Genomic DNA, 12,043 nt, shown 5'->3' on the forward strand with positions numbered 1-12,043 from the left:
AACCCAGACCCAAAAAGATGAACATGGGATGTACTCACTCATAATTGGTTTCTAGCCATAAATAAAGGACATTGAGCCTATGATTAGTGATCCTAGAGAAGCTAAATAAGAAGGAGAACCCAAAGAAAAACATATAGCTATCCTCCTGGTTATGGGAAGTAGACAAGATTGCCGGGCAAAAAATTGGGATCTTTGGGGTGGAGTGGGAGGGGGGTAAGGGGAGATGGGGAGAGAAAGTGAGAAGGGGAGGATGGGGGGAACTTGGGGAAAGTGGATGATTGGGATAAAGGAAGGTTGGATAGGGGAGCAGGGAAGCACATATCTTAATTAAGGGAGCCATCTTAGGGTTGGCAAGAGACTTGGACCTAGAGGGGCTCCCAGGTACCCAGGGCAATGTCCCCAGTTAGTTCCTGGGGCAGCTGAGGATAGGGAACCTGAAATGACCCTATCCTATAGCCATACTGATGAATATCTTGCATATCACCATAGAACCTTCATCTGGCGATGGATGGAGATAGAGACAGAGACCCACACTGGAGTACCGGACTGAGCTCCCAATGTCCCAATGAGGAGCAGAAGGAGGGAGAACATGAACAAAGAAGTCAGGACCACAAGGGGTGCACCCACCCACGGAGACAGTGAGGCTGATCTATTGGGAGCTCACCAAGGCCAGCTGGACTGTGACTGAAAAAGCATGGGATAAAACCGGACTCTTTGAACATGGCGGACAATGAGGGCTGATGAGAAGCCAAAGACAATGGCACTGGGTTTTGATCCTACTTCATGTTCTGGCTTTGTGGGAGCCTAGCCAGTATGGATGTTCACCTTCCTAGACCTGGATGGAGGGGGGAGGACTTTGGACTTTCCACAGGGCAGGGAACCCTGACTGCTCTTCAGACTGGAGAGGGAGAGGGAGAGGAGTGGGGGGGGAGGGGGAGAGGAGTAGGAGGAGGGGGAGGGAAATGGGAGGCTGGAAGGAGGCGGAAATTTTGTTTTCAATAAAAAAAAAGATATTGCAGTAACTTAAAAATTATACTTTTCACAGATTCAACACAATGTCCATCAAAATCCCAGTAAATTTGTCAAAAACCTCGAAAGAATGGTACTTAACTTCATATGGAAAAGCAAAAAACCAGGATAGCCAAAAAAAATCTGAACAATAAAAGAACTTCTAGGGGCATCACAATCCCTGATTTCAAACTCTAATACAAAGCTACAGTACTGAAAACAGCCTGGTATTGGCATAAGAACAGACAGGAAGACCAATGGAACCTAATAGAAGACCTGGATATCAATCCACACATCTTCGAACAATTGACTTTTGAGAAAGAAGCAAAAAATATCAAATGGAAAAAAGAAAGCATATTTAATAAGTGATGCTGGCAAAACTGGATATCAACATGTAGAAGAATGAAAATATACCCATATCTATCACCATGCACAAAACTCAAGTTCAAATGGATCAAAGACCTCAACATAAAGCCAGCCACACTGAACCTCATAGAAGAGAAAGTGGGAAGTACACTTGAACACATTGGCATAGGGAACCACTTCCTAAATATAACCCAGCAGTTGTGGGGTAAAGGGAACACTTCTGCATTGCTGGTGAGAATGCAAGCTGGTACAACCCCTTTGGATGTCAGTGTGACGATTTCTCAGAAAATTAGGAAACAACCTTCCTGAAGACCCAGTAATACCACTTTTGGGTATATATCCAAAGGATGCTCAATCGTGCCAGAAGGATATGTGCTCAACTATGTTCATATTCATAGCATCTTTGTCATAGCCAGAACATAGAAACAACTTAAATGCTCCTTGACCAAAGAATGGATAAGGAAAATGTGGTACATTTATACAATGGAGTACTACACAGCAGAAAAAAATGACAGCTTGAATACTGCAGGAAAATGGATGGAGCTAGAAAACATCATTTTGAGTGAGGTAACCCAGACCCAGAAAGACAATTATTACATGTACTCACTCATAGATGGTTTTTAAACATAAAGCAAAGAAAATCAGCCTACAAACCACAATCCCACAGAACTTAGACAACAATGAGGACACAAAGAGAGACTTACATAGATGTAATCTACATGGGAAGTAGAAAGTAGAAGAAAAAGACAAGATCTCCTGAGTAAACTGGGAGCATGGAGACCTTGGGGGAGGTTTGAAGGGGGGAGGTGAGAGGCAGGTAGGGGAGCAGAAAAAAATGTAGAACTCAATTAATATCAATAAAAAAAGAAAAAAAGTTAAAAAAATATACTTTTCAACCATAAAGAATGGATGCCTACCTTGTCAATTCTGAATTACAACAAACAAGGCAAGCTACGGCTTCAGGTAAAGATATGCACTTCAGTCATTGTCACAAGTCAGAACAAAGCCTAAATTACTGGCTTTTCAAATTTAAGAAGACTACATAATAAAAACTTTAAAACTTGAACATTATCTCTTTTCTCTACCAAATATGAAAATTATATAACAGTATTCTTCCCACTAGAAACTACAAACTATTAAATCAATTTGTTCATTTTATCATTTTGAATTCAAATATCAATAAAACAATTGCTCTATTCACTGTCGCTCCAATTTTCTTCCCCCAAAACAACTGAGCTACAAAAGTAATGCTCTTCAAAGTATAAATCCAGTTAACTGAATATCACAGAAATCAGAATGGCAAAGTTCTTTATTGCCAAAACAATAAATACTGAGGTACTAAATAATTATCTATTCATTTTAATAATATGCTTTTAATTCTGAGCCCAAGGCCTATTTTTTATAATCTCTATGAGATAAATTTTCTTAATTATTAGGAAAATGGTTTATTTCCTTTCCATCCATTGTGTATTTATTTTAATTCAACACAAATCAGGTTTAAATTAGTTTTTGTCTTTACTTTGGGAATATATTAAGTTATCGTGACTTTTTAGAATGGAGAAGTTGCATAAATGATGTCAAACCACCTTCTACAATGTATCTGGATCCTAGGATTGGCTGAAGATTTCAGTTTCAGCATCTTTCAGCTTCTATATGTGGACTTCTTCATGATTAAGAATGGTGATACTGTACTATCTCTGATGTAATACTTAAAAATATTAAAAGTGAGACAACAAACCTTTTTACTTTCAGATTAGCATGTGCAAAAATAGTGGAAGTAGAATTCACAATACTCTCTGTCGTGTACTGTTAATACTGTTATTGGGTTATTTCTTGTGTCAGCAATAATTAAAGCTGAAATTCTAGTTCAGGGGATTTACGCTACTCTATGTTTACTGAGTTGGGTCTTGCAGTTATCACTTTCAGGATCTATGGAATAAGGTTTTATCCAGTTATTCATGGTTCTATTATAGGAAAAAACAGGAAGAAATCAAAGCCTCAAACGTATAAAAGTCTCCCTGCATTACTAGAAGATTGAAGTTACAAGTTTTTGTAGATATATTTTGCTACCTTTAATAATAAGGCCTAAAATTCTATTTCATTTCTAATAGCATTCCTATATCTGAACATTCTTTAGTTACCAACACAGAGACATTTTAATTCTTTACAATTATCAGCCTCATGCAGAAAACAAACCAGACTCACAAGCATTCATGACTAGATCTCCACGGATCTCTGGTTTCCAGTCATCCCACGATGTCTCAAAGCCATCAGCAAAACGGATACAGAAGTTCTTGAAATGGCCTTTGCTAACCAGAGACTCTGAGGAACATGCAGTGATGAGGGTACTTTCAATGGTTAGCACTAGAGCAGAGCCGGTGTCAAGGTCCCCAGTGTGATTAGACTACAGAAATACCACAGGAAAAATGAGGCAAAAGAGGAATTAATTTCTTGTAAAAATGCATTTTATGTGTATGACTATTTTGCCTGCCCATTGATTATGTGCATGAGTGTGTGGTGCCCACAGAAGTCAGAAGAGGGCTTTAGATCCACTGAACTAGATTTACAAATGGTTGTGAGCCATCATATGGGTGCTGAGAATTAAAACCAGGTTCTCTGCAAGAGCAACAAGAGCAATTTCTTTAGACCAGATGACTTTTAAAATTCAGAAATCTTCACATTTCATAAGAATAAAAATTTAGAAAGAGTCAAGTCTAGAAATCCTCAATATAAAGCAACTTAGAAAAAAATAAATTTTAAACATTATTCAAACAAAATGTATTCTCCTTGTGCCTTTCCCTTTTAAATATACCAAGGGCTAACTACCTGTGTGTCTCTGTTTAAATAATGGGGAACATTCTCACTAGACAACCAGTTCTTGTGTGTGCAGCTTTCGTGAACGCTGTCATCATGTCATCAAAAAGCTGCCATGCTTCAACTCTTTAGATACAAAACACCGCCCATCTTAAACTCCAAGTTTCTCTTAGCATTGTTCTGCCAAACAGAACCCTAAATATAAATTTATTCCACTCACAGGCTTATCTCTGCCATGGCATTTAAGGAAAACTGTAAGAATAAGACAGATCTCTGCATGTAATTCTTAGGGCTACTTCTTCTGGGTGTGACAGGTGCCCACAGCATTTTCTTGCTTAAGCACATGTTCAAGTACATATACCTTCCTGAAAACTGGCCCTAAACTATGAAGACAGTATCCTTGCCTATCCAATTACATACATAACTTTCAAGTTACCTTGTCATCATTTAACATTCATACTTAATACATAAGGTTTGTAAGCAAATTGAAATTCCCTGCCATATTACAGATGACAGTATTAAAATGCATTCTCAAATGTCCTTTTGTTTCCACTTTATACAAAGATTAATAAAAGATTTCTTTGCTTAAAAAACTAATTAAGAAGATTCTGAAGCTTATTTGTAAAAGCAAGAAATAAGAGTTTTGTTCAATTTATAAAGTGCTCTACTTAATTTTTTTTATACGCTAAACTCACAGAAAAGTTGAGTAGAATTGTCTATCTGGCTGTCAATCCTGGAATAAAGCCTCCTATGTCTTGATTTTTCTGTACCTGTGCAGTATTTGTTATAGGGAGGCAAATTCCTAGATCATTCACAGTCAGCTGGAGGAAGAGAGTCCCAAAGGCCTGGGCTGATGTTTGCTGGATACCAGGGAGCATGTCTACCACTTCCTTTGTCGCCATATGAATATCCTTATGTAAAGCCATTCGTTGTTCATTCCAGTTGTCATAGGCAGCCTTATAATTCAACCAAAACAGCACAGCTTTTGCAAATAAAGAACAGGCAGAAAGAAAATTAAAGTCAATAATGCAAGTGGTTTATTACAGTTAGTAAATTTCAACTACTACAAAAACTGATGATTAATAATACTTTAGTAAGTTTTATTAACTTACTCCAGAAAATTGTAGAACTAGGATTGTAATGAAACTAAAATACTTTTCATAGACAAATGAAAAATGATGCAGAAAGTAAGCAACTGCCTAATGGCAAAAGAAAGAAAACACAGATCCATTTAGCCATTCAATACTGTAGAATGCCTATTACACATTTAGTCCTGGGAATAGTGATATTTCATTTGCATTTTAATAAATAAAGGTTGCCTGAACACCAGAATACAAAACAGCTACACTAGTTAGCCATATAGGCCAGGCAGTGGTGGCACACACCTTTAATCCCAGCAGTCACACTTAGCCATAGAGGCTGGGCGGTGGTGGTGTACACCTTTAATGCCAGCACTAGAGAGGACTAGAAGGCAGGATGAAACAGGAACTCGCTCTCTTTCAGTCCTAAGATTTCGAAGAAGTAAAAGCTCTCTAGTGGCTTGGCTGCTTTGCTTTTCTGATTTTTCCGGTTGAACCTCAATATCTGTCTCTGGGTTTTTATTATTCATGCTACATTTGGGTGGAATAATAAATGCAAACAAACATGGTCCTTGACTTTAACTATACGGTTTACCTTTTGTGTTGGTTTGACTAAGAAATGTCTCCCATATGCCCATGTACTTTAATACTTGGTTCCCAGTTGATAACGCTATTTGAGAGGCTATGGGAATTTTAGGATCAGAACCTTACTGAAGGAAATAGGCAGTGGAGGTGGATGAAAGTTTATAGCACTGTCCCATTATAGTTCACAATGGACTTCTTTGTGTAGCTGAGATATGATTTCTTAACTTCGTGCTTGACTATTTGCTGTCATGCCTCTGCAGCCATTATGGACTATCACTCCGGAACCCTAAGCCCAAATACACCCTTACTTCTTTCAAACATTTCTAAGGATACAGACACAAGGTAGGCATATATTTTAGAAGGATACGATTTTGAGTTTGTTAGTAACAGTAATCCCCACCTCCAAGGAAAATCTTCATCTCACAACAGACTATGGAAGTTTAAGAAGATAAAAATGGAGAGACAACAGAAGAAGAAAACCAAGATGTGTCACTCAGCAGTTGGGGAGTGTTTTAAGGACTTGGTGAAGGACAAAGGAAGGTTAGTGTGATGAAAGATGCATAGCAGGAGCAAAACGCTCAGCAAACAAAATGCTATGGCAGCACTGTCAGGAGGGAAGGTTTTTAATGGCAGATCTAAGACCACTGCTAATGGAAATTTTACAGGGATTCAGAATTATTCCTCACTGACTCTGAAAAACAATTTAAACATTAGTTTGTCCATCTAGTCAGTCTTCTTTCCCACTCTTTTCTTTCCTGAAAGCTGCTATCTTCTCTTAGACCACTGTGCTTATGAACACTCACTTGCTTCTCTCACTTGACAAACATTTAGTTAGTGTATGTAATAATGTTCTAGAACCTAGGATAAGAAAGTAAATAACACAGATTTCATGTGCTTATCGCTTTGTTGAACTTTACATTCAAAGTTGAAACTGAAGAATTTGATTCTCTTCTAAAAAGCATAGGAAGTCACAGACTCTTTCAGATCTAAAACAAATATTTCTGACTCCATTTAGAAGTTTACCTGAACTCTTTTTCAGCAGACTACATTCTTTGAGGGCAGGGATCCTGATTCTGTTATCCATTTTTGTATCCCACATTTAGCCATCACACAGCAAACATTTTCAAAATGAATGAACCAACCCCATGGCAAAAACAGAAATGAGTAGATAATCCAAACAAAAAATTTAGCATTTAAGATTGAAACTTGTAATAAAATAATTATAGTTATGTCAAAAGCAAAATAAATGTAAAATATGAATTTTTTTTTAAAAACTAGGGTTTGCAAGACTTGTTTTAAGTGCTCACATTTCACACTCAGGAGGTATTTAGCTGTCAAGTCTCTGTACTAGAACGCTACAGTCGATGTACCCAGAGCATGCCCACCCGGCAGTCAATAATGGTGGACATAATCTTACCTCTATCAAAGGCCACAGGTTGTGCATAAACTATTGGTCTATTCAAGGTAATAAGCACAGCTTCCCTATCTGAAGAACCACTGATTTCTTCTCGAAGGGCATTCCTTAATCCAATTCTAGTTTTAAAATAGGCAACTTGATGAAAATCAGAACCAGCTTCCTCATAAACCTAAAATGAAATTCAAAGCTTAACAAAATCAAATAATGAAAAAATTTTACCAAAACAATTCAAACATTATTAATAGCATTGTTCTACAAAAGACCTACAGTATACTGTTCTAATTCAACCATTAAATGGTACACACCTTACATTCTGTACCACAAATGCTTAAAATTAAGATAAAATATTAAGAACTATATAAAAGGCAAACGTGGAGCTGGGCTGTGACTCTGTGGTAGAGAGCTAGCAAGCCGAGTTAACCCAAGACAGAAGTAAACATAGTGATGTATTAAATACATCAAAATAAATAAGATTTATTTTTCTCTCAAAATATGTATCCATTTGAAAAAGTTAGCTTTTCCACAGTTAATATAGTTAATTTAACATAGTTAATATAGCCATCAATTTTTAAACTGTAACTGCATTTAAAAAATGACTTTGGGTGAAAATTAGGTGGGGCATTAAAATACATACTTAGTCAAATTGAAACAGAAAATAACTCTGATAAACAGTAAAACTTTGTGTATTGGGGAACTATACTAGCTACTATTGTCTTTTTCTTAAAACGTTAAATGCTTAACATTTATTATATGTTGAATTTTCAAATGTTCTACAGGGAAAGGGTAAACTTAACACTTTAGATATTAACTAATGAAACCACGAGACAGTGAAATAAAAATAATGTTTAACAAATTGAAAAATTATAAGCAAATGTTTATGCAGGTTCTGGATAAAGTCTCATGAGATTGCCATTGTACTAACCTGTAAATAGGTAGAATACAATAAAAAACTGTAATGAAATGGCAAATTAAAATTGTAGAAGTCTAAGTTTTCAACAGAATTTAAAATACAAATTTTAAGAACTAAGTTCTAAAATCGAAACACATAAATTAATTTAAAGACAATAGTGAAAATAACAATATAGTCTGTACAAACCTGATGTTTGACAATTTGCCCTAATGCCAGATTTAAGTCTACTTGGCATTTACCAAAGAGTTTCAGATAGCTGCTACTTCCTGGTGAAGCTTTGGTTTGAAGTCGGTTTGAAAGTTCCAGTTCAATCAGTCCAGTTTCAAATCTCACAGCTCTCATTGAAGGAGTGGTGGCTGTTACCTGAATACCCTAGCAGGTTACATGTTACAAGGAAAATAAGAAAATAAACCAATTACAGACTTATTCAAATGCAATCTTTTGAAATATGGTAAAAAGTCATGTTTAAAATGTGTAGGTTATACATAAGGAAAATAGTCTTTAATTCAGCTAGATTTCTAGGACTTTATAGTTAATAAATTTTGTTTTAATATTTTTACTTAAAATTCAAAGTGTTTTGGGGTTAAGTATATTAATTATAATTAAAAAGTCATTAAGTAAATATTTACTCTTTAAAAAATAATATTTTTATAGGAGAAAATGAAGGTTTACAGTAGTATTATAGTTTTCTGTTTTGCTTTTAGCCATGCCCTGTTCTCCCACCTTTGGTGCTGAGGATAGAACCCAGAGCCTTATTTCATTCAGATAATTGCACATATAGGTAACTATTCTATCACAGTCCCTAAAATATTATTATTAATGAAACAAATATCTAATATATCCTTGCAAAGTAAATTATAAAAAAAGTAATTAAGAAATATCAAATGTTCACTGGAATGCAGCAAATTAAACTGTCTCAACTATATAATACAGGTTTCAAGAAGATAAAGTTGATCTCAAAAATCTGATGTAGAAAGATTTAAAAGTTTTTTAAAAATCCATAAAAAACATGTACACATAATAATAGAAGGTCCAGGCATGATAGCACACAACTTTAATCTCAGTACTGGGAAGGCAGAGGTGGCTTTCTGAGAAGGCTAGTCTAGTCTATATAGTGAGTTCCAGCAGGCTAGCAGGCTAGTCAGGGCTGCTTAATTGAGACTCTGAAAAAAAAAAAAAAAGGAAGGAAGGAAGGAAGGAAGGAAGAAAGGAAGGGAAAAAAAAGGAAGAAGCTGGTAGTTTCAGGAAGCTTAGTGCCTGCCCTTAAAAGGATTGAGGATGTAGCTCAGTGAGAGAGGCTTGCTGTATATTTGCAAGGCCATGGGCTGAAAGCACAGCTGTGTTAAAATGAAAAAGTAAAAAGGAGCCAAAAAAGCACTGATAGAGTATTCAACTGTTAAAGCTTTCCCCTGAGGAAACTAGATTATAGTTTAATTTTACTTCCTATTTTTCAATTTATAAATTATACAAATATTCCACAACATATGTACACTAATTAATTAGAAAGTCCTAAATGTTATCACTGTTATGTAAATTTTACCTTAAACTGTAAATTCAGGGAATACAGGAGAATTTTTGGTTTATCTCCATCTGTTGTTCCATCATGTTCATTCCAAAGAGGAATAGGCTGCTCTCCACCTAGAAAGAGGTTAAATACTGAAGAACTAGAGAAGCGTCCTTATCAGATAAAAATCAGACTGTATTTTGTACATTAAAAAGAAAACTCCAGTAAAAAAAAATAATGACAAGTTAATGCAATCTTCAATTGCAATCTTTAGCCAAGTCACATTTCAGCGAAGCAGGTTATATAACATACACTATTCATAGAATCTCATAAGGAATTACAACATTAGTACTTCTCAGACTTTTGGCTACAATTGAGTGCAAAACATTAAATATGTAATCGTGCCAAACACATGATCATACATCTTGGAAAATGTATTTGAAGCCAAAATGTAAACTGATTTCTTTAATCAGCAATGTAAACGTGTTCACACTCAGAAATGCTGCAAACCAACATAGGTAAGTATGTGTTAATAATAAAGAATGTGACAACAAACATTTACTCCAGAAACTAAAAACACTGATGGCAGGAAACCTGGTGGTGAAGTTCCTATGAACAAAGCATTATGAACACAGACAACGTGGAATAGGAAGTGATACGTTTGTATTTAAGGTATAACATGTATTTCTACTTGTTTCCCTCAATTTGAATATTTCTCTGCATGTTTTTCTTTCCAAATGATCTACTTCAAAATAATTATTTTTCATATATATGATAAGCTTTGAGTCTAGCATCACCCCAGAGAGTCTCTAGAGGTGAGGAAGAAACTACTTCTACTACAGCCATAACAAATTAACAAAGAATCAGATTGGAAAGACTAGGTATTGCTTTGAAAAAGATACTGATTTCATATTGGCTCTTAAAATTTAGACTAGTGATCTAAAATCTATCTATAAATACTATGATAAAAACATATTTTGTGGCCGGGCGGTGGTGACACACGCCTTTAATCCTAGCACTCGGGAGGCAGAGGCAGGCAGATCTCTGTGAGTTTGAGGCAAGCCAGGTCTACAAGAGCTAGTTCCAGGACAGGAACCAAAAGCTACGGAGAAATCCTGTCTCGAAAAATCAAAAAAAAAAAAAAAAAAAAAAAAAACCCCAAAAAAAAACCCCATATTTTGTGATTTCTACTGCAATATAAAAAGAAAAATAAGAATTTTGATGGGACCTTGATAGGGATTGCATTGAATCTATAAATTGCCTTTGGTAGAATTGCCATTTTTACTATGTTGATCCTCCCAATCCAAGAGCAAGGGAGATCTTTCCACTTTCTGGTATCCTCTTCAATTTCTTTCTTCAATTCCTTAAAGTTCTTGTCAAATAGATCTTTCACTTCCTTGGTTAGAGTTACCCCAAGATATTTTATGCTATTTGTGGCTATCGTGAAAGGTGATGCTTCTCTGATTTCCCTCTCTGCTTCCATATCCTTTGTGTATAGGAAGGCGACTGATTTTTTGGAGTTGATCTTGTATCCTGCCACATTACTAAAGCTGTTTATCAGCTTTAGGAGTTCTTTGGTGGAGTTTTTGCGGTCGCTTATGTACACTATCATATCATCTGCAAATAATGAAAGTTTAACCTCTTCCTTCCCAATTTGAATCCCCTTGATCTCCTTATGTTGTCTTATTGCAATTGCTAAAACTTCAAGCACTATATTGAAGAGGTATGGAGAGAGTGGACAGCCTTGCCGTGTTCCTGATTTTAGTGGGATGGCTTTGAGTTTCTCTCCATTTAGTTTGATGTTAGCTGTCGGTTTGCTGTAAATAGCTTTTATTATATTTAGGTATGACCCTTGTATCCCTAATCTCTTCCCTTTCTTACTTCCAATTCCTCCTGTGCAACCTCTCTTGTTCTCTCTCGCCCCCTCTCAAATTCATGGTCTCTTTTTCTTTGACTGTTGTCATTTATTCTCTCTCTCTCTCTCTCTCTCTCTCTCCCTCTCTCTCTCTCTCTCTCTCTCTCTCTCACACACACACACACACACACACTGTGTATGAGTACAGGCAGGAGAGTAAAGAGAAACGGCATGTATACTGGGACAAGAACACAAATTCTGGAACTCAGAATACCAGAACCTATTATTTTTTTTTTATATTTTTTTTATTGCGAAAAGAAGAAAAAAAACATAAACAAAAAACAAGTTTCCACCTCCTCCCAGCCTCCCATTTCCCATCCCCTCCTCCCACCCTTCTCCCCCCTCCTCCCACCCTTCTCCCCCTCCTCCCACCCTTCTCCCCCTCCCCCCACTCCTCTCCCCCCCCTCCCTCTCCAGTCCACAGAGCAGTCTGTGTTCCCTGCCC

General features: G+C 36.4%; 1 protein-coding gene across 8 annotated transcripts in view; it reads right to left on the reverse strand.

Moving 5' to 3' along the window:
- The window catches only part of Kiaa1109 (KIAA1109 ortholog), a 184,260-nt gene that overhangs the window by 45,825 nt on the left and 126,392 nt on the right, over positions 1 to 12,043 (reverse strand). For all 8 annotated transcript variants that reach the window (XM_041659586.1, XM_041659591.1, XM_041659589.1 and 5 more), the window contains 5 exons: positions 9,720 to 9,817; positions 8,366 to 8,551; positions 7,270 to 7,438; positions 4,959 to 5,170; positions 3,580 to 3,778 (listed from right to left, as the gene is read on the reverse strand). In XM_041659586.1, the coding sequence (XP_041515520.1) occupies positions 3,580 to 3,778; positions 4,959 to 5,170; positions 7,270 to 7,438; positions 8,366 to 8,551; positions 9,720 to 9,817 (864 nt within the window). The remainder of the gene's footprint in view (positions 1 to 3,579; positions 3,779 to 4,958; positions 5,171 to 7,269; positions 7,439 to 8,365; positions 8,552 to 9,719; positions 9,818 to 12,043) is intronic.

Source organism: Microtus oregoni, unplaced genomic scaffold (assembly GCF_018167655.1).
Source record: "Microtus oregoni isolate MIOR12 unplaced genomic scaffold, Mior012 000010F_ref0000083, whole genome shotgun sequence".
NCBI classification, from domain to species: Eukaryota; Metazoa; Chordata; class Mammalia; order Rodentia; family Cricetidae; genus Microtus; species Microtus oregoni.